Raw genomic sequence first — 22,102 nt, 5'->3', positions numbered from 1 at the left:
TAGGAGCAAGTCACATTGAAAAGTAAACGGAAAGTAAATGTTGTGCAAAGGACAGGATGAGAAGAGAAAAATATGGCAGTTCAGGGCACTGATTAAACCTACACAATTGCAAACACCAAGAAAGCAGCTGGTGAAAATCAAAAAGGAGAAATACATTTTATACAGCAGTCTGAACTAACCTATTGTAAAATGTATTGAACAGCATAAAAAAAAGTGATCATTTAGGGAAGGCTATTAAAAATCAAACAAAACATTCAAATTGGATATTAAATAGCCCCTTATGGATTTGAGGGGCTCGTCTTTTGTTAATTCGTTGCTAGCGATAATTGTTTTGCTCGGACTCCCATTTCCTTTCACCTCTGAAGTCTGTAAGGCGAATGTGAAGCACACTCCTACCTCCTGTTCCCATCCCCATCATCCTTCACCCACTGCCCTCCCTCTCCTTCCAGCTGGATGTCCTATGAGGGCTGATGACTATCCTGGGTAACCATGTCCTTGAGTGTGTCAATGTTTTGTCAACCTGAAACAAAGACGTGACCTGAGAGCGACATTCTATAATGCAGTGGGTTGCAATGAAGCCAACTCTTTTCAATGCATTTGGGAATGAACTGGAACACACTACTTGAACACACTACTTGAACAGTAGCGACAGTAGGACTGAACACGAGGCAGTGGCAGAGCTAAAATGGGCAAGGCGCCTCTATAGCCGTGCCAAGAGGATACTGTGTGCGTACAGACAGCAGAAACTTGAGACGGTACCCATCTCCAGAGAACACAGTACATCAGCCCCTATAAAAATAAAAATCTCCCTGCCTCTGCCGTACCTCGGGCGGCAGGACCAGATATGCCAAGCAGCCAGAGGGCCAATCAGCTTGTCACGGAACCAGCCAAAGGGCCTACCAACAACCCCAGAGAATCAGTGAGCTAAATCTGCTAGCAAAATCCACCAGTTACTAGGGTGGAATCCAGATTTTCATACGGTCATACCGTTTCTGTACCATACCAGGGTATATGGTATTACTAGAAGCTATTTCAAAGAAACAGTGCATTTGGAACGTATTCAGACCCCTTGACTTCTTCCCCATTGTTATGTTACAGCCTTATTCTAAAATGGATGGAATTGCCCCTCCCCGCTCAATCTACACACAACACCCCAGAATGACAAAATGTTTTTTTTTTAATGCACATTTATTAAATATAAAGCATTTCAATAAGTATTCAGACCCTTTAGACAGTAGTTTATTTAAGCACCTTTGGCAGTGATTACAGACAAGTTTTCTTGGGTGTGACACTACTAGCTGTGACCTTATATAGACAGGTGTGTGCCTTTCCAAATCATGTCCAAACAATTGAATTTGCCACAGGTGGACTCCAATCAAGTGGTAGAAACATCAAGGCTGATCAATGGAAACAGGATGCGTCAGAGCTCAATTTCTGGTCTCATAGCAAAGAGTCTGAATACTGTACGTAAATAAAAAAGCTCTGTTAAATTTCAGAAATTTGCTAGAATTTCTAAAAACCTGTTTTCACTTCATCATTATAGAGTATTGTGTATAGATTGATGAGGAAAAATAATTGAATCCATCTTACAATAAGGCTGTAACATAAAATGTGGAAAAGGGGAAGGGGTCTGTATACTTTCCAAATGCACTGAATAATAGAACTGTAACAAAAAAAAAAAGTGGAGGTGGGACAAAATGGCACTGTAGAGAACTTTCAGCGAGCTCCCGTGGCATTCGTTAATTTCTATTTATATTCATTTTCTTGCTTGATAAAGTGGTAGAATTTGCTCAAATAACTTACCCTACAACGAGTCTGGACGGCTATTTCTCAAATTTCCGACAGCAGAACTACTAAGAACTCGACCAAAACCACCACCCCCCCTGTAGATGTTCAGGAGGAGCTAGCTAACGTCAGCAAAGCTAACGTCAGCAAAGCTAACGTCATTGCGGATCCAGGCACAATGGACCTGGTGATTCAAAGGATAACAGATAACTAGGGATGCACAATATATCGGTATCGGCCGACAGATAAAAATACCTAGGTTAACGCTGATGTTAAAAAACTGAGGTCAAAGATACTGTGCATACCTATATAAAATGTAGGTACATGACGTAATGATACCACGTAAGATTTTGCGCTAAACGTGCAACACAGCATTCCTAACCTAGCCCACACAATGTCTGCTGTGTGGATCGTGCAGTCAAAAGTCAAGCAGTCATTTGAAAGGCTAAGAAAATTTCAGTGAGACAACTCAAAAAGGCAAAATCCATTAAAGCCAAGATAATGGACTTCATTGCCCTTGACAAGCAACCGTTCTGTCGTGAGTGATGTTGGCTTTCGCCGACTGGTCAAGCAACTGTACACACTACCAAGTGCGCCATTTTTTAGATGTTGCCCTACCGGAGTTACACAGTAATAGCGTCACTGGTATTAGCTTCACGACATACATACTACGGAACACCGTTTGGGTCTCTGCGTGTCAAAAGATACAGTAGCACTGTCAATGGGGTAGCATTAGCACTGTCAACAAACAAATTCTGCAAACAAGCAAACCCCGGACACGAACGATGCGTTTACAATACCGCGTTGGTAATAAAGCATCACTTGTTCGACTGCAACTTCTGGGGTAGCTAGCTTTAGCTTGGTACCTAGCTAGCACCAATACAACCAGCCTGAAAGCAATGACCAGTAGAAACTGCAGTCATTTTCATTATACTTAGCAATGATTTAAGAATCCTTGTGAGAAAGTATCAGCTAGGTTACCACTTGTTTGCCTAGTGAAATTTAACTTCAGTTCATGAAAATAAATGGCTAGCTAGCTACTTAACCCTGTTGCCCAAAGCTAACGTTATAAGCAGCCAGCTAGCTTCATCTGGCTAGTGAGGTTCGATCGGACTGGGTTGTGAAGCTAGCCACAATAAGGATTAGGCACAGTAGTGGAATTTGCAGTTGCCTTCAAAATAAAAGTATGTAATTGACTGATGCAAATAGTAGAATTGCCACACTTATTTTGAAGGCTAACTGCAAATTCCAATATTGTGGCTAGCTTCACATTGATGGGTCCAACCACCATTATTCAAATAATAACTGTCTTATAAATTAGGGTTATTTTAGATGACACCTAGCTATATAGTTAGACTTCGTTTGACATGCAAAGCCTCAAATACAATTAGAACATGCCAAAAAACATTTAGCTGTTAGCATGGCAAGTTTTATTTTGAGGCTTAAAATCTATTTAGATGTAACTTGGTAACTTTTGACAGACTGGTTTAGTCTGCACAAACAAAAAAAAAAATGGTTGCTTAGCAATATTTGCATAATCTTTGTGATTGAAAGATAGCTGTGAGGGTTATCAAATCAGGATCAACTCCTCAAGCTCATTAATGATAGAAATGTTCATATTTGAAGATGGCAGGAAGGCCAATCACAAGGAGTGGAATGATAGCTAAAGATACTGGTACTTAGGCTAGAATGTCTTTGCTGTAACCAAGAAGCTTGACATCTAGCCACTAAGCTAGCAAGTTAGCAAACCAAATGCAAAGCTATAGCCCTGAGCTGGATATCATTTGACACATCTTAGATTTCTTATAGTTATAAGCAGTGGCGTTTTTTTAACCCCGCCCCCAAAACGGTAATGAAAAATCACACCGTCGGTATTTCGAAGAGAAACCATGGGCTAATCTTCACAATAATCCTTGCATTCACTCCTTCGATTACTTGCAGTTACGCTACCTTAAAACTCAAACAGCAGTCTAAGGCCTTCCACTAGCAAGTTTGTAAGAAGTTACAGAATAGTTGTAGGCTAATATGGAAATAGATGAAAGTCGGAAACAAAACACGCTTAAGCGCTCAGCTATTTTAACTTCTCAGCCAAAATAGATTAAAGAGTTGATCTTATTAAAAGCAGTTCTGCTCCAACTAGGCAACCTCATCGGCCTTGCAAGAAATTCAATATTAATCTTATAACTTTGGAAAATAACTCCCACTGGATTCCCTGCCCAATGGAGGAAAAAAGTACAAATTAAAAAGATATGCCAATTAGTTTTTTGGACAATTGATTTTCTTTGACCCCTCCACTACCTCCTCCAGCCTGGTTGAATGGCTGCAGACTACTTTTTTTCCTCTCTGCTTCCTTCCCCCTCGCTCCATGAAGGCGCGCTCTCCCACAGCGAAACTGCTGACTTTTGTCAGTGAGTGAAGGTGCCCTTCTGCCCCCACCGACCGATGGCTGTCAGAACTTCTAGCACAATCCTGCCTCCGCCCATCAAGTCCATCCCCAGAGAGAGGGGCAATATCCCGGATAAACGCAAACGCAGTTGACACTTATTTTTAAGCTGTTGTGGCCGTCAAATCCACTGCTAGGTTCATTTTTCAGTACTGCGCGAATACTAACCATCCTCTCAGGGAGCAACGTGAGAATGAAATCGTATCACCTGGCAACGAGGGACTTTTTTTTTGTACATCAGCAGATTAGGTCCCTTAGATTCTGACCATCGTTCATGCCCGAGATTCTTGCAGTTTCTCTTCACCGGGATGTAAGGCCAAAGCGAGGTGGAGGCGAAAGTTGAAGCATAACATTGACAAGCCAGGCGTGCACTCACACTACCGAAACTAAGCAATCATTCTGAGAGGATCTCACCCAGGGCGGCATATCGGCCAGGACCTGATCTTAATTTATTGACTAATCAGAAGAGATTCCATATCAAAATGATACCATGCCAGGTTGGCGGGGATTGGCCCATTGTCCATTTGAGACAACATTAGAACGTAGGCCTCAGAGCCAGAACCTTGGTCGACTGCTGTTGAATAATTAATGAAGTCAGACACATCCAACCTTAAAAGACCGTTTTTTTTTTTTTTTTAAACGTGCCTTGTATAGATTGTTTTGCTGAAGCACCCCGCGCATCTAGCAATGAGCTGCTCAAGCATCAAAAAAGGACAGATGTAGAACATTTAATAGACAAAGTTAGCAAAACAATTGCTTATAATCAAATGTATTTATAAAGCCCTTTTTACGTCAGCAGATGTCACAAAGTGCTGTACAGAAACCCAGCCTAATCATTAGCAAACACTCCAGCTATTAGGTAAAGTGTATCTACATAAAAATACAAATCTGAAAATGACTGTAGGCCTATTTAAAATGGTTTTGGAAGTAATTTAACATTTTCATTATGGTCTTCAACCATAACCGTCAGTTACACTGTTATTCAATTACGTCACCTGTGGGTAGGAAGACTATACAGAGAGAGCGCGGGAGAAAACTGACAGGGGGTGAACAGCAATTGTGAGCCGTTTAAAATGGCAGTTACAAGTCCAGCAAGTGTGTGTAGTCAGAGGGAGAAGATGTAAAAGAAAAACAAGCCTGGGGATTTCTTGGCAGAATACTACCATACATGTTTCGCAAGCGATGTTTTATCCCATTGCACTAGTTCAGTAAAAATAAAAACAGCAAGAGGCTTACTCAATGAGACAGAAGTTGAGGTAGAAATCAACAAAACAGGAATGCATGTGCTTTGTAGTGGGTTGCCAGATTCCGCAGTGTATATGTGAATGGAATAACCCCAAAACAAACAATTGTTTATATGCCAGCAGAGCTTTTTGTGTTCCCCAATGGCTCCCCTGAGCTCTAAGCTCCTTCCTGCCAGTTCAGCTCCTACGCATGCGGCCACAACCGCACACGTCAGCCATAACTCCTCACCCACCACCCCTGCCCCCTGGGCACATGGGAAATGGAAGTTCATCATGAGCTTAGCGTCAAGGGTCATGATTGAAGACAATAGGAGAATAAAGTGGTGTATTTGGTCATTACCTCTGGATTGGGTGTGATATGAATGTGGTTATGCCTGGGACTGGAGTCTAACGGAAGCCAGAACAGCATCTTTGGCATTGAAAATGTGCTTCAAAGAAACACACAGCAATCTCACAAAGCTGCCTGTCTTCATCTACAGGAGTGTCGATACAAGCCCAACACAAGGTTCCTTTTTACATGTCTATGCAATGATGATCAGGATAAATCTGTGATTTATATTCGATGCGTCACTTCCAACAGGGTGGGTAGATTGATCCAATGCGAAGAACACGAAGGATTCTGAAGCGGTAAAGATTCTTTCAACATGAGCACTCACTATCCAGAGTATTGTTTAAATGATGCTTTTGTTTGTTTTGGTTAATTACCCATTTCTTGAGGTACATGCAATTCTGGCCTCATTTGATGGATGTAGGCTAAACGCAACTGAAGAGCCACAGCTCTGGTAGGCCCAAATTCATTGCTGGGCATCAAATCAAGCCTCCTGCCCTGTGCTCCAAACAATGCATTATAGGGACTCTGAAAATTTGTTTTACAAAGTTTGCCACCCACTGCAGTTAATCGGGCACTGCATATTTCATTATCTGTTGGACAGATGGCTGCGGCGGAGATGCTGCAGGGAATAAACGTTGGTTTTGGGATACTCTTCAGCCAAGCCTCTATTAGAGGACATCTATTAGAATTAGATCCTTACCACATAACGCATTAGAGCAACTGTTCACAGTGAGTTGCACTCGCCCTGCTTCAAGCGATTTGCTTTGATACATGTTCAAGATACATGTTCGATAGGGAGGGGGAAACATTGATGACTAAGCCAATAATGAGATCAAATAGCTTGACGAAACAACTCCATTTGGCATATTGTCTGCTGCCGAAGGGGACCTTGAAAACAGGTTCTCGTAGACAGCTCAGAGGCCATTAAATGTGCATGATACATTTGTATAAAGAAAACCTTGTGCGTTAGGCTATGTCATATAAGAAATACATGAGCATTGGGATGCATCTTTATTTATGAATTATGATGCAATAGGGGATAACTAAACACCTTCGAAGGAGTGATTTAGAAGACATCTGAATAGAAAAGTAGCATTGTTGTTGGCCTTTATTGCATATTTCAAAGAGAAAGGTAGATAGAAGGGTGATCTAAAGGCTACTCTATGTAATACCAATTATCACTGATGACTTCTGCTGCTCTCACTGCAGCTGGCCTATACACCAACATGAGAAGCTAGAGAGTTCAGCAAGCATTGCTTCAGTTTAATCCACCTATGAGATCTTCATTCTGGAGGACAATGAAAGGGTATAGCAGTGGCCTAAGGCCCGAGTGATTCACCCATATAACCTGGGCTCATCTGTCCTGGCAGAAGAGGGATTGCCGCCTATTGTTTTACCGATCAAGAAAGGGTTAGCCGAATCAACTTAAGCCTCAGATCGCAGAGAGACGGACATGGTTGCCTGGCAAAGAATCCACCAGGCTCTCTTCCCCCCCCCCCCCTCACCTTGAGCAAAGCGGCAGTTTGCAAGATCAAAAGGTGATTGAGGGCTCAGGCTCCAAGCTCCAGCCTTGGCGAGGAGACGAACCTATGGCACCATCGAGGTGGGTTTGTTGGTGTGCGTGTTTGGCCACAGATGAAACCCTGCGCTTAAACCTTTCCTGAACATCCAGCTCATTATCTCTGATGGAAACTCTTCCTTCTCATTGCTCCTCTGACAGAATAGGCCCTGTTTTCTGAATCCCCAGGGGTGGGATAACAGGAGGATAGACTGATTCCAAGTTCCCTACATGTGCACTGTCTGAATAGAATCAGAGATGTTACCGCAGAGTTGGGAGGAAATCAACCCTGTGAGTGATATTGAACGGCTCCATCAGAAGCCTGGCAAATGTTGAACAAAGTGAGAGAAATGTGGGAGGCATCAGAGGTGTCATTTCCCCAAAAAGGGTGTGTAGGCCATCGCTTGGACTTTGTGGTTTGAGTTTCAGTAAGCTCAATGACGCGCTTGCAATTCCCTCAGTCAGTCAATGCAGCATCTTGACAAATAAGATGAGCTGTACTGGTTTAAATGATCCAAGGGATGTTTTGGCAGGTGCAATCAATAAAAACATTTGACACAAGCTTCTAGACGAAACATGACACTGATTGACGTAGCCTGGTGTTTGAAACAGGTAGCCTATGGCCCAGATAAGGCAAATAAAATTGACTATACTATATTATAACTGGGTCTTAGAGAGCAGGGCTGAAGATAACATTGTCATGCCACTCACTATTCCATCACAAACAATGTTTGTATAGTTCAATATTAGCTTGGCATACTGCTGAATAATCCAACCTCGCATTCCGTTCTCACTGTCGAGTAAAATGTTCTTGATTTAATTGATCACAAGCATTTGGATGCTAAAAGAGAACACAGAACTAGGCTCAACACAAACTTGATGTCATGAAAGAGAATTGACTTGAGGAAAGCTCTGAATGAACCCTCTAAGAATAGCAAGAGCGTTACAAAAATCTGCAGCTTCAAATAAGACGCATCCGGAAGAGCTTGATAGATGGGTTAACCGTCCTCAGGTTACCTAGTAAACCACACTGCTAGCTAACCATTTACCTTATAGAGAGGCTGGGGAACCATGTGACCACCCAAGGTAGTCCGTTAGGCAGCATATCAGACATATGCCAAAACAATGCAATTCTGTTGCATTGGACTTGTCGCAAATGGCACCCTTTTCCCCAATATAGTGCACTACTTTTGACCAGGGCCCATAGGGTGTCATTTGGGGCTTACCACAATTCTGCATTGAGTCTCCTTGCAATTTTGCTGAGGAAGTCCTCTGGAGCTCTACTTGAAGGTACTTTATACAGACAACACACACAGGTCTAGGCAAAGCCTGGTACTTAGTGTGGGAGAGGAATAATGGTAGTTGTGTGAAACGTGCAACATTAGCCCAGGGTCTACCAATTATCCTTGCTTGTTAACATAGCATGCAGGCAAATACCCATAGACTCCAAGTCATTGTCCTAACATTAGCTAGCATTGGCTTGCGAAACTACCTCCAACTTCCTTCATACTGGACACAGACAAAAATGGTATCCACAACTGCATCTGACTCTGGGGAAGTAGATACAGGGCACATTGACAAAATCCCTTTAAAAGAGGAATGCACACTAACACTGCCTAGGCAGAGTAACATGCACTTTATCTAAGGTAAAGCATTAATTCAGATGTTTCACTTCAGTAGGGGCATTATGGCACCTTGTGCAATCATGTACACTACTAACCAATACTTAATGGTGCCACTACAGTAACAACAGTGTTGAGTATTGGCTAATAGCCCACATGAAATAAAAGCACAATCAGCTGTGATTTGAGAATGGGACACTGCAATGCTGATCAAAATAAATAAATAATGAATGGCAGGGCAGGCAGCCGTTTGGACAGATAGACAATAGCAGAATAATCCCGAGTACAGTGTGTAGAGATGCCAAGAATAAACCGAGGGGAGACACCCCCTGGCTTCCGGGTTTTAATCCTGCTGTCATAAAGTGTCACGTTAACTTGATTTGTATTATAAATTGGCAGTGCCCACATATTCAAGCTGGCCAGTGGCCATATATTCATGTTAGGAGGCCAATAAAATTGTAAAGAGCTGTACTTGCATGTATATGCTAAAGTATCGATAATTATCACAACCGTCGGATGTTTTTGAGGCTATAAATAAAACTATAAAACCTGAGACGCAGATCAACATAGTTGGCAATGTTGTACCCAAAGTGAGAAGTGGCACTGACTGTCCTCTTGGAGCCACGATAACCTCGACTTTGACTAGGATACCCAACTTTGACGAGTGAATAAAGTAAATGAGTGACAAGAAATATAAAAGTTCTAGGCCTATTCCTCATGAGGAAATGTCCAAGGTGTTCTGACTTCAGGACATTGCTTGCCTAGCTAATTTAGCTGGCTAACAATCTGTCAGCCTATTCATAATACTGAGAAAATTGTTGATTTGCAGGTTGTCCTGTGCTAACTATATAAACGTCAGCTAGTTCGTTATTAGCCAGCTCATCATTTTTCAAAGACGTCCGGGGAAAACAGGGAAAGTTTTGCAACCGGGAAGTTGTGCGCCATGAAAGTTGGCTACAAAAACTGCATTATGCGGTCAGGGAGACGGATCACGAGATATTACCATACAGTCAATGAAGCTAGGCATCAACCCATCTAGAACAGCAGCAAACATGACTCCGCTTCTGGCCAGCAATCCTATTGACTAACGCAACCAACGTTAGCGTTGGCTCGCTAGCTAATACTGTAGTTCGCTAAAACGTTACTTACCATGGGTCGAACTCGTGGATGATGCTCTCGAACCGGATCACTGCAAAAAGTCTAGAACTGAAGCCTGCCAACCAGGCCAGAAAAAGAATAGTAAACGAGAGTAAGGACTGCCACCCCGCTGGCTGTGCCAGTCCGCCAGAGAGGCCTCCTTTGCCCCCTCCTCCACCCACGGCGTTGGGTCGGCTGTTACCATGCAGCGATCCCCCGGCATTCGGAGACGCTTTGTGCTTGCCGTCGGTGGCTGTGTGCTGCTCCGCCATATTCTGCGTGGTTTGCGGCGTCGGTCGCGTTTGAAAGAGTAGTGAGCACCCTCCTGCCACGCTCCACTATCTCCCGCTATTCCCGTACAGCGCCCAAGGTTTTTTTTTATTTTTTTTATGTGGTTTTATCTCCTTATCTTCACTGTGTCCACCGGCTTTTTATTCACATTCGTCAGTGACAACCACCATTACATCGCACACGCTCTTGTGAAACGTAATCAGATGGGAGGGAATGGGCGGGACAGTAGAAAACCCCGACAGCCTCTCACAGAACGACAGGTACAACAAGGCGGAGCCAAAGACCGCTGAGCGGTTGGATATTCAAAACCAATCCCGCGCAAGTACGATGATGACAGACCGATTTGATTACCAATGGAATATCAGAACCTACACAAGAACGTTGAAATCCGTGGAAATGGTTTCAATTTCACAATGCACACAATACATACAAATCTAAAGTCAATGAATGGAATTAAAAATATATAAATATTTGGACGAGCAATGTCGGAGCGGCATAGACTAAAATAAGATAGAATAGAACACAGTATATACATATGAGATGAGTAATGCAAAATATGTAAACATTATTAAAGTGACTTGTGTTCCATTATTAAAGTGGCCAGTGATTTCAAGTCACTGGCCATGTGTTCTCATCACTATCTGTCCCCCAGCAAAGACAAAAGTACACCATACATCATTGTGTAACTTAGGTATACAGTGCATTCGGAAAGTATTCAGACCCCTTGACTTTTTCCAAGTTTTGTTTGTTCCAGCCTTATTCTAAAATTGATTGAATAGTTTTTTTCCCTCATCAATCTACACACAATACCCCATAATGACAAAGCAAAAACAGGTTTTTAGACATTTTTGCAAATGTATTAAAATTAATAAACTGAAATATCACATTTACATAAGTATTCAGACCCAGCGATTACAACCTTGAGTCTTCTTTGGTATGACGCTACAAGCTTGACACACCTGTATTTGGGGAGCTTCTTGATTTCCTCTCTGCAGATCCTCTCAAGCTCTGTCAGGTTGGATGGGGAGCGTTGCTGCACAGCTATTTCCAGGTCTCTCCAGAGATGTTCGATTGGGTTCAAGTCCGGGCTCCAGCTGGGCCACTCAAGGACGTTCAGAGACTTGTCCCGAAGCCACTCCTGCTTTGTCTTGGCTGTGTGCTTAGGGTCATTTTATTTAACCTTTATTTAACTAGGCAAGTCAGTTAAGACCAAATTCTTATTTACAATGATGGCCTACCAAAAGGCAAAAGGCCTCCTGTGTGGACGGGGGCTGGGATTAAAAATAGAAAATATAGGACAAAACACACATCACAACAAGAGAGACACCACAACACTACATAAAGAGAGACCTAAGACAACAACAAAGCATGGCAGCAACACATAACACAGCATGGTAGCAACACAACATGACAACAACATGGTAGCAGCACCACATGGCAGCAGCACAACATGGTACAAACATTATTGGGCACAGACAACAGCACAAAGGGCAAAAAGGTAGAAACAAGAATACATCAAGCGAAGCAGCCACAACTGTCAGTGAGAGTTTCCATGATTGAGTCTTTGAATGAAGAGATGGAGATAAAATTGTCCAGTTTGAGTGTTTTTTGCAGCTCATTCTAGTCACTAGCTGAAGCGAATTGAAAAGACGAGCGACCCAGGGATGTGTGTGCTTTGGGGACCTTTAACAGAATGTGACTGGCAGAAGGGGTTTTGTGTGTGGAGGATGAGGGCTGCAGTAGATATCTCAGATAGGGGGAGAGTGAGGCCTAAGAGGGTTTTATAAATAAGCATCAACCAGTGGGTCTTGCTACGGGTATACAGAGATGACCAGTTTACAGAGGAGTATAGAGTGCAGTGATGTGTCCTATAAGGAGCATTGGTGGCAAATCTGATGGCCGAATGGTAATGTCCATCTAGCTGCTCGAGAGCACCCTTACCTTCCAATCTATAAATTACATCTCCGCAATCTAGCATGTGTAGGATGGTCATCTGAATCAGGGCTAATTTGGCAGCTGGGGTGAAAGAGGAGCGACTATGATAGAAGAAGCCAAGTCTAGATTTAACTTTAGCCTGCAGCTTTGATATGTGCTCAGTGAAGGACAGTGTACTGTCTAGCCATATTCCCAAGTACTTGTATGAGCCTCAAGCTCTAAACCCTCAGAAGTAGTAATCACATCGGTGGGGAGAGGGGCATTCTCGTTGTCCTGTTGGAAGGGGAACCTTCGACCTAGTCTGAGATGCTGAGTGCTTTGGAGCAGGTTTTCATCAAGGATCTCTCTGTACTTTGCTCTGTTCATCTTTCTCTTGATCCCTCCCAGTCCCTGCCGCTGAAAAACATCCCCACAGCATGATACTGCCACCACCATGCTTCACCGTATGGATGGTGCCAGGTTTCCTCCAGACGAGATGCTTGGCATTCAGGCCAAAGAGTTCAATCTTGGTTTCATCAGACGAGAGAATCTTGTTTCCAATGGTCTGAGAGTCCTTTAGGTGCCTTTTGGCAAACTCAAGCGGGCTGTCATGTGCCTTTTACTGAGGAGTCGCTTCCGTCTGGCCGCTCTACCATAAAGGCCTGATCGGTGGAGTGCTGCAGAGATGGTTGTCCTTCTGGTAGGCTCTCCCATCTCCACAGAAGAACTCTGGAGCTCTATCAGAGTGACCATCAGGTTCTTGGTCACCTCCCTGACCAAGGCCCTTCTCCCCAGATTGCTCAGTTTGGCAGGGCGGCCAGCTCTAGGAAGAGTCTTGGTGGTTCCAAACTTCTCCATTATAGAATGACGGAGGCCACTGTGTTCTTGGGGACCTTCAATACTGCAGAAATGTTTTGGTACACTTCACTAGATCTGTGCCTCCACACAATCCTGTCTCGGAGCTCTACAGACAATTCCGTCGACCTCATAGCTTGGTTTTTGCTCTGACATGCACTGTCTACTGTGGGACCTTATATAGACAGGTGTGTGCCTTTCCAAATCACGTCTCAAGGATGATCAATGGAAACAGGATGCACCTGAGCTCAATTTCGAGTCTCATACAAAGGGTCTGAATACTTATGTAAATGAGGTATTTCTGTTTTTCATTTTTATAAATTTGCAAAATGTATAAAAACCTGTTATGGGGTATTGTGTGTAGATTGATGAGGAACAAAATGTATTTAATCAATTTTAGAATAAGGCTGTAATGTAACAAAACGTGGAAAAATCGGAATACTTTCTGAATGCAGTGTAGCTCTCTGGATAGTACAGTTGACAGCTTTTATTCTTTTTACATAAGGAGGCATCAACAGAGAAAACGGGTGAGTTTTTTTAATCGAGTGTGATATGATTTATTGAAGATCAATAGATTTAATGATTGGTTGATTTAAAGGCTATAATATTGGATATAATATTGTGCAATATCAAACACATTCATCACAATATTTTCCATGAGACAAGAAAGACTCATGGGTAGTTTACATCCCTGGAGGGAAAACTAATGTGGGTATTATAACAGTACTTATTACTATAATGCATACCACTTTGTATTCAACTGATATAAATACATTTAAAAAAGGTATAACTTGACACGTTGCTAGAATAGAGTATTTGTTGCATACTTGGCTGTTATGTTTATATTAGGTTCATAATTCAAGTCAAAATACACAGTCCTTGCCCTTGAAAATATCTCTTCACAGCATTTTCCCCTTGAACAATAATGATGTAGGCTTTTCTATGAAATACAAGGCCATTGAACATAATTTTGTGATCTTGAGAAACATTGAATATTAATAGATATAAAGAAGAATATGATATGAACATAATTCAATAGATAGCCTATCTAACAATAATTGTATTCAACTCACTTCCCTGCAATGCAACGTCTGTGTTGACTCAGTGTGGTATAAGCTACTGACTGCAGAAGTTGATAGCCCGTTGGTGCTGTTGGGTTATACCTTATAACAACACCAGCACCATGAACACATACGAGGCTATCAACTTCCACAGTCAATGTACGGAACAAGTGACCATTGGGTCACATAGAAAATGGGGAAGAATATTCATTGTAGAACATTGATGGGTAACTGAAGCTTGGGCCAGCTTAACGGCGAGCCTGGATAGAGAGCGATAAGAGGGGGGATAAAGAGAAGCAGATGAAGGGTGGAGGGAAAGACAAGGCACAGATTTAAGAGGGGAATTCAAGGAATGAACAAAGCAGCAAGATCGTATAGGCTGTGACAGGATAAAGAATAATAGACTAAGAGAGAACAGTATTAAAGAAAGAGTGATAGTGTGATGCCTTGCAGGTAGACCAGAATCGGATTAGCTCCGTAATACAGACAAACCACTGCATAAGTGTGCTATTATTGCAGCTCAGAGCCAAAGGGTCGAATTCAGCTAGACAAAGTGTCTCTCGTTCATCACAAATGCCTGCATATTCCACAACAGTAACATTAGCCTCCATAAAATCTATGAAAAATACAATGCTGTGAAGATAGTTTCAATGGCATCCATTGTCACAGCACAGATGAAAACAAGCTGCTTTGGGTCCAGATGCTGGACAGGGCAGATTCGCTTGCTTCTGTCTCCTGAGAGAGAGCCTTGAGTGTATGTTTGTTCCTCTCTGTCTTTCATTGTTTCTTATTTACTGGCTTTCATTAGTTCTTTAAAGAGGCATGCCGCGAGAGAGAATATTTAAGACAGTCGACAGGTGCTTACTCAACCAAGGCCTAGCATACGAAGATTCAAGATGACGGGAGTTCAGCTGGGCCTTCACTCTTCATCTTCCTTTTGGAAGCTTTTCTTGGTAAGCCATTCTCGTTCAAAATGGCGGGTTCGGGGGCTTAAAATTGAGTAAACAATCTGAGGTTCATAACTTACTTGTCATGGCTCACAAGTGTACACAAATAGGCAAAAAAAAGGGGGCAAAAAGGCCCCCTTTGCGCTTGGCTCTCAAGCAAAGCACAAAGATTTACATTTATAGACATGATCCTCTGTCTGTTGGCTTATAAGGGATAAGCAGTATCTGCTCTGAGGTTGAGAAGATAAAGAGGCCTGCTGGTGGTACCACAATAGCATCCAAATTAATGGGTATTTCAAAGAGTCATAGTCTGTCTGAGAGCTTTGGCGTAGAAGTCCCATTCTATACATCTATCGATCGGCTCAAGCAATTTGTCGGGGTTTCACACAGTAGGCCTCCGATCATCTCAAATCACTCAAAATTGTGCTTCTTCTCGTTATGTAAGCTGGGGCAAGTCGCGGATGACCTCCCTCATTGCCACAGTTCTGAGAAATATGTATTTTGCAATGTGCTTTTTAACGGTGCCTCCAATTTCATGCAGATGGCGTGTGAATTGTAGTGCAGAGTGTTATCTGGTGGCACAATCTGTTATACTAGTTGGAAATCAAGAGGATTCAGAAAAGCAAACACATCAAGTTCCAGCATTAACCACTTGCCTTGCCTTGCACAATAACCTAAATAAGCTACCTAAAAGCCAGGGCAAGCAACTTACCAAATTATAATATAAAAAGGATAATAATTGAACTAACGTCACTTGCATGTAAAAACACAGAGGCAGGATGTTTTGTCCTCGTTGGTTTATAACATAGCCAAATGTTTAGTCTGTTCTTAAGAATCTTTTTAACAGCTTCTTTCCCTTATTATACAAGCTCGACAATTTACCAAATAGAGTTAGAAACTATTTCAATGTTTATGTATGAAAGCAGGGACTTTTAACAATATAATGGGCTTAGCAGCATGCGTTGCTCCAGAACCTGCACGCATTGACTCTATTGAGCTCTCCCTATTCTAACAGTGCTACAACCTCTGGAACGCCACAGCATACGCAGCTGTGCATCACAATCACGAGTGGAAAATAGGCCTACAAGGTGCAATTGTAATAGTGTCTCTATTTATTCTGACCAAAGACACCATATTTTATCAAGCAAACAAATAAAAAAACAGAAAACAGACCTGGAAAGCCTATAGTACTCTACAAGGTAAAAATGCATAAAATAGAGACAGACACAAAAAAAATGGAAGCCATTGTTGTGTCCTTTTCAACACGCTCACATAGTCAACCTACAGTTGGGTTCTACTCATGTATTACAAAGGTAGGAACAGGTTAAAAATAAATACAAGTGTTATTAAAGGCACCTGCATAATTGCTCTATTAAACCTGCCCAAATTAAATCATGTTTCTATGGCAACATAATACTAATTCAATTTCACCAAAGCATTGTTCATTTCCTTTTAACACAAATAACCTTTGGTTATGCAAAGTGGTGTTAAAGGGGGCAGGAAGCCAAAGGAGCTCTGGTGTTAATATGTGGGTATCAACTGTCTTAACCCTGGTTGGCAGCTTTCATTCATTCACTCAACCGTAAGCGGGGAAATTTGCTCTGAAAGTGTGTATGTCTGAGAGTGAGTCACATTGACTATAGTGTCACTTGGACAGATTTACAGCACTTTGCATAGTAGTAGGCAGACAATGTGAGACTACGGACTCTGGCTTGCCCGACATGCCAAGACATACTTGCAATATCATATCAATCATCCCCAAAATGGGTTGTGTTAGTTAGGAGTACTATAAGCTCTTAGAAAAAAGGGTTCCAAAAGACCACTTTTGAGGTCTGAAAAGATCTAAGAAGCTTTACTTTTAAATTGTAATGTACTTTAAACAATTTGTTCTGGTCAAGATCAAGCATGTAACTGCATTTCAAATTATAATAATAATAACACAGCTAGTCTGGGCAACTGACACAAAAACACAGCTGACGCTTCAAAGAACAAGGACACTAGAGAGCACGGCTATTAACAAAAAGCCTTCCTATACTAAAAGGTCTGTAGGACCTAGCTGCTTCCCATGATGCCTCCTGAGGTTGATGGCCTGCAATTCAGGAATGAGAAATGTTACATGTGAAAAACAGTTGAACTTCGCCTGACATCATTCCACAGACAAAATATGATTCAGATGTTGAAAACAAGTGTGCCTCCCAATTTCCAAGCTGCCTCGGCTGACGAATAGCCTCGCTCTGACATTCTTGAGCTTCCAACGCTTGCCATTTAATTTGAAAAACAACAGATTTATGGGGGGTTACTTGGGTGACACCCCCAAAACTAGACATCAATATTCTGGCAGCAATATTCTATACAAGAAGAGCAGAAGATTGCTCCACTGAATTACATCAATCATGATGACAAACTATCCAAACAGGTTACATGTCGGTTTTAAAGGGGCAGTGCAATTAAAACATGATTATCCTGTTTTTCATGATATTTCCACACTCTAACCAAGTTTCCATCCACAGGCGTTATGCGAGTAAAGTCATACCACATAAAAAAAAATCACGACAGCTGTGATGGAAACAGGAAGTTTTGGTACAATTTTATAAATGCCTACAGATCATTTGTTCGTTTGACATAGTGGGAACTTTTTGTGTCTGTAAAATTAATTACCTGAGAAATGGCGGTGGAAACGCCTTTATGAGCAAATATTGATATAACCACCATCATATCGAAGTAAACTTGGAGTCACGCGATGACACAGTGTGTGGTCCTCCCACTACGACTTGGGAAACCATGCAGTTTACTAGGCTACAGCTGAAATAAGTTATGATGAACTTCACAGGGTGGTGAAAGTGCACAGTGATCTTGATGCTCCTTTCCAATAAATAACGAGGGTCTTCTGATGATTGATGGTTGATGCTTGACTGCCGTTTGACAAATACAAATATTCTCGCTCTTATCCATAATACTCTCATCATGTAGACTATCCTACCTGCACAGCCGACCTGCACTGTATCTGCGAGCTGTTGGCTGTAGCGCATGTATCAAGACCAGAGTAGGCACATTTGCTATTTAACGCAAACGTTTTTGGGACAAAACTAGAGTTTAAAATGCGATGGAAACACATTGAACTTTAGATTTCTATTCGGTACATGAAAACTTAAGTGAAAAAGTAAATTTTGTGTGCACTCAGATTTTTATCTGCAACAAGTCAGTTTGGTGGAAACACACCACTGGTGGGAAAATGCGCATATTTTTTTCTGCAGATTTCTAAGTCTCCAATTGGATGGAAACCTACTTCGAAATGTAAAAATTCTGATAATGTCCTTTTTGTGTAAGAGCTGTTTGAAAAAATATCTGGAATTTCAACCTGTTCAGGTGGGATTGTCACGCCCTGATCTGTTTCACCAGTCTGGTGCTTGTGTCCACCCCCCTCCAGGTGTCGCCCATTTTCGCCATTATCCCCTGTGCGTTTATACCTGTGTTTTCTGTTTGTCTGTTGCCAGTTGGTCTTGTCTCGTCAAGCCTACTAGCGTTTTTCCCGTACTCCTGTTTTTCTCTCTAGTCCCCGTTTTCTAGTTTTCCCGGTTTTGACCACTCTGCCTGCCGTTCTGTACCTTGTGACACTGCCCTGGATTACTGACCTCTGTCTGCCCTGACCTTGAGCCTACCTGCCGCTCTGTACCTTTTGAACTCTGCTCTGGATTACTGACCTCTACCTGCCCTTGACCTGTCATTTGCCTGCCCCCTGTTTTTGTAATGAACGTTTATGACTTTCGAACTGTCTGTATCTGGGTCTTATCCTGAGGTCTGATAGGGATGGAACCTTTGGCCCACATCATGATGTCACAATGTGATCTGATTATAATAGACCGATAACTGTTCATTTGGGTAAGGGGGTGGTCTCTAGACCATCCTATCAGCCAATCAGGGCTGTGTATGTACCAGTCAAAAGTTTGGACACACCTATTCATTCAATAGTTTATCTTTATTTTTTACTATTTTCTACATTGTCAAATAATACTGAAGACATCACAACTATAATGAGCAGCAGCAGCTGAAAAATGAGCTCCTACAAATATTGAAATTTACATGGTTTTTAGAGTGAAGTACATCGGAAAAAAGCAAAAGAAAACTGCAAGACTGAATAGGAGAAAAAACAAGCAACAAACAAAGAAGATAGGCTTTTGAAAAATAACTATTTTTCATAAAATTGTAGTTATCTTAGCAAGCTGAATTGTTTACCAGTTGCTAAGCAGTTGCTAGGGACTCTTTTTGGAAGAAGCTAGCTAGCTAACGAAGAACAACAAAGAATATCTAGTTAACAGAAGAAAAGAAAGAGAAAATCAGGACAGAAGAAAAAGGATATCAAAGTGAAACAGTTCTCTAAAGACACAGGAGACAATAATACAAGAAACAACACTTCTGTAGCTTGTCAACTATGTGTCTGTCTATCCCTGTTCTCTCCTCTCTGCACAGGCCATACAAACGCTTCACACCGCGTGGCCGCTGCCACTCTAACCTGGTGGTCCCAGCGCGCACGACCCACGTGGAGTTCCAGGTCTCCGGCAGCCTCTGGAACTGCCGGTCTGCAGCCAACAAGGCTGAGTTCATCTCAGCCTATGCTACCCTCCAGTCCCTAGACTTCCTGGCGCTGACGGAAACATGGATTACCACAGATAACACTGCTACTCCTACTGCTCTCTCTTCGTCTGCCCACGTGTTCTCGCATACCCCTAGAGCATCGAGCCAGCGGGGTGGTGGCACTGGAATCCTCATCTCTCCCAAGTGGACATTCTCTCTTTCTCCCCTGACCCATCTGTCTATCTCCTCATTTGAATTCCATGCTGTCACAGTTACCAGCCCTTTCAAGCTTAACATCCTTATCATTTATCGCCCTCCATGTTCCCTTGGAGAGTTCATCAATGAGCTTGACGCCTTGATAAGTTCCTTTCCTGAGGATGGCTCACCTCTCACAGTTCTGGGTGACTTTAACCTCCCCACGTCTACCTTTGACTCATTCCTCTCTGCCTCCTTCTTTCCACTCCTCTCCTCTTTTGACCTCACCCTCTCACCTTCCCCCCCTACTCACAAGGCAGGCAATACGCTTGACCTCATCTTTACTAGATGCTGTTCTTCCACTAATCTCATTGCAACTCCCCTCCAAATCTCCGACCACTACCTTGTATCCTTTTCCCTCTTGCTCTCATCCAACACTTCTCACTCTGCCCCTACTCGGATGGTATTGCGCCGTCCCAACCTTCGCTCTCTCTCTCCCGCTACTCTCTCCTCTTCCATCCTATCATCTCTTCCCTCTGCTCAAACCTTCTCCAACCTATCTCCTGATTCTGCCTCCTCAACCCTCCTCTCCTCCCTTTCTGCATCCTTTGATTTTCTCTGTCCCCTATCCTCCAGGCCGGCTCGGTCCTCCCCTCCTGCTCCGTGGCTCGACGACTCACTACGAGCTCACAGAACAAGGCTCCGGGCAGCCGAGCGGAAATGGAGGAAAACTCGCCTCCCTGCGGACCTGGCATCCTTTCACTCACTCCTCTCTACATTCTCCTCTTCTGTCTCTGCTGCTAAAGCCACTTTCTACCACTCTAAATTCCAAGCATCTGCCTCTAACCCTAGGAAGCTCTTTGCTACCTTCTCCTCCCTCCTGAATCCTCCCCCCCCCCCCCTCCTCCCTCTCTGCGGATGACTTCGTCAACCATTTTGAAAAGAAGGTTGACGATATCCGATCCTTGTTTGCTAAGTCAAACGACACCGCTGGTCCTGCTCACACTGCCCTACCCTGTGCTTTGACCTCTTTCTCCCCTCTCTCTCCAGATGAAATCTCGCGTCTTGTGACGGCCGGCCGCCCAACAACCTGCCCACTTGACCCTATCCCCTCCTCTCTTCTCCAGACCATTTCCGGAGACCTTCTCCCCTTCCTCACCTCGCTCATCAACTCATCCTTGACCGCTGGCTACATCCCTTCCGTCTTCAAGAGAGCGAGAGTTGCACCCCTTCTGAAAAAACCTACACTCGATCCCTACAGCTACAGACCAGTATCCCTTCTTTCTTTTCTCTCCAAAACTCTTGAACGTGCCGTCCTTGGCCAGCTCTCCTGCTATCTCTCTCAGAATGACCTTCTTGATCCTAATCAGTCAGGTTTCAAGACTGGGCATTCAACTGAGACTGCTCTTCTCTGTGTCACGGAGGCTCTCCGCACTGCTAAAGCTAAATCTCTCTCCTCTGCTCTCATCCTTCTAGACCTATCTGCTGCCTTTGATACTGTGAACCATCAGATCCTCCTCTCCACCCTCTCCGAGTTGGGCATCTCCGGCGCGGCCCACGCTTGGATTGCGTCCTACCTGACAGGTCGCTCCTACCAGGTGGCGTGGCGAGAATCTGTCTCCGCACCATGCGCTCTCACCACTGGTGTCCCCCAGGGCTCTGTTCTAGGCCCTCTCCTATTCTCGCTATACACCAAGTGACTTGGCTTTGTCATATCCTCACATGGTCTCTCCTATCATTGCTATGCAGACGACACACAATTAATCTTCTCCTTTCCCCCTTCTGATAACCAGGCGGCGAATCGCATCTCTGCATGTCTGTCAGACATATCAGTGTGGATGACGGATCACCAGCTCAAGCTGAACCTCGGCAAGACGGAGCTGCTCTTCCTCCCGGGGAAGGACTGCCCGTTCCATGATCTCGCCATCACGGTTGACAACTCCCTTGTGTCCTCCTCCCAGAGTGCTAAGAACCTTGGCGTGATCCTGGACAACACCCTGTCGTTCTCCACTAACATCAAGGCGGTGACCCGATCCTGTAGGTTCATGCTCTACAACATTCGCAGAGTACGACCCTGCCTCACACAGGAAGCGGCGCAGGTCCTAATCCAGGCACTTGTCATCTCCCGTCTGGATTACTGCAACTCG

The 22,102-nt window shown here is 43.3% G+C and overlaps 1 protein-coding gene across 1 annotated transcript in view; it reads right to left on the bottom strand.

Annotated features, from left to right (window-relative positions):
• LOC106570075 (dolichyl-diphosphooligosaccharide--protein glycosyltransferase subunit STT3B) overlaps positions 1-10,626 on the bottom strand; it is an 88,793-nt gene extending 78,167 nt beyond the window's left edge. The window contains exon 1 of the mRNA XM_014142037.3: positions 10,133-10,626. Coding sequence (XP_013997512.1) covers positions 10,133-10,392 — 260 coding nt within the window. The 5' untranslated portion in view covers positions 10,393-10,626. The remainder of the gene's footprint in view (positions 1-10,132) is intronic.
• Positions 10,627-22,102: the final 11,476 nt, after the last annotated feature.

This window comes from Salmo salar, chromosome 14 (assembly GCF_965601325.2).
Source record: "Salmo salar chromosome 14, fSalSal1, whole genome shotgun sequence".
Classification (NCBI taxonomy): Eukaryota; Metazoa; Chordata; class Actinopteri; order Salmoniformes; family Salmonidae; genus Salmo; species Salmo salar.
The sequence above is the reverse complement of the archived record's forward strand: the minus strand, read 5'-3'. Positions and strand labels throughout refer to the sequence as shown.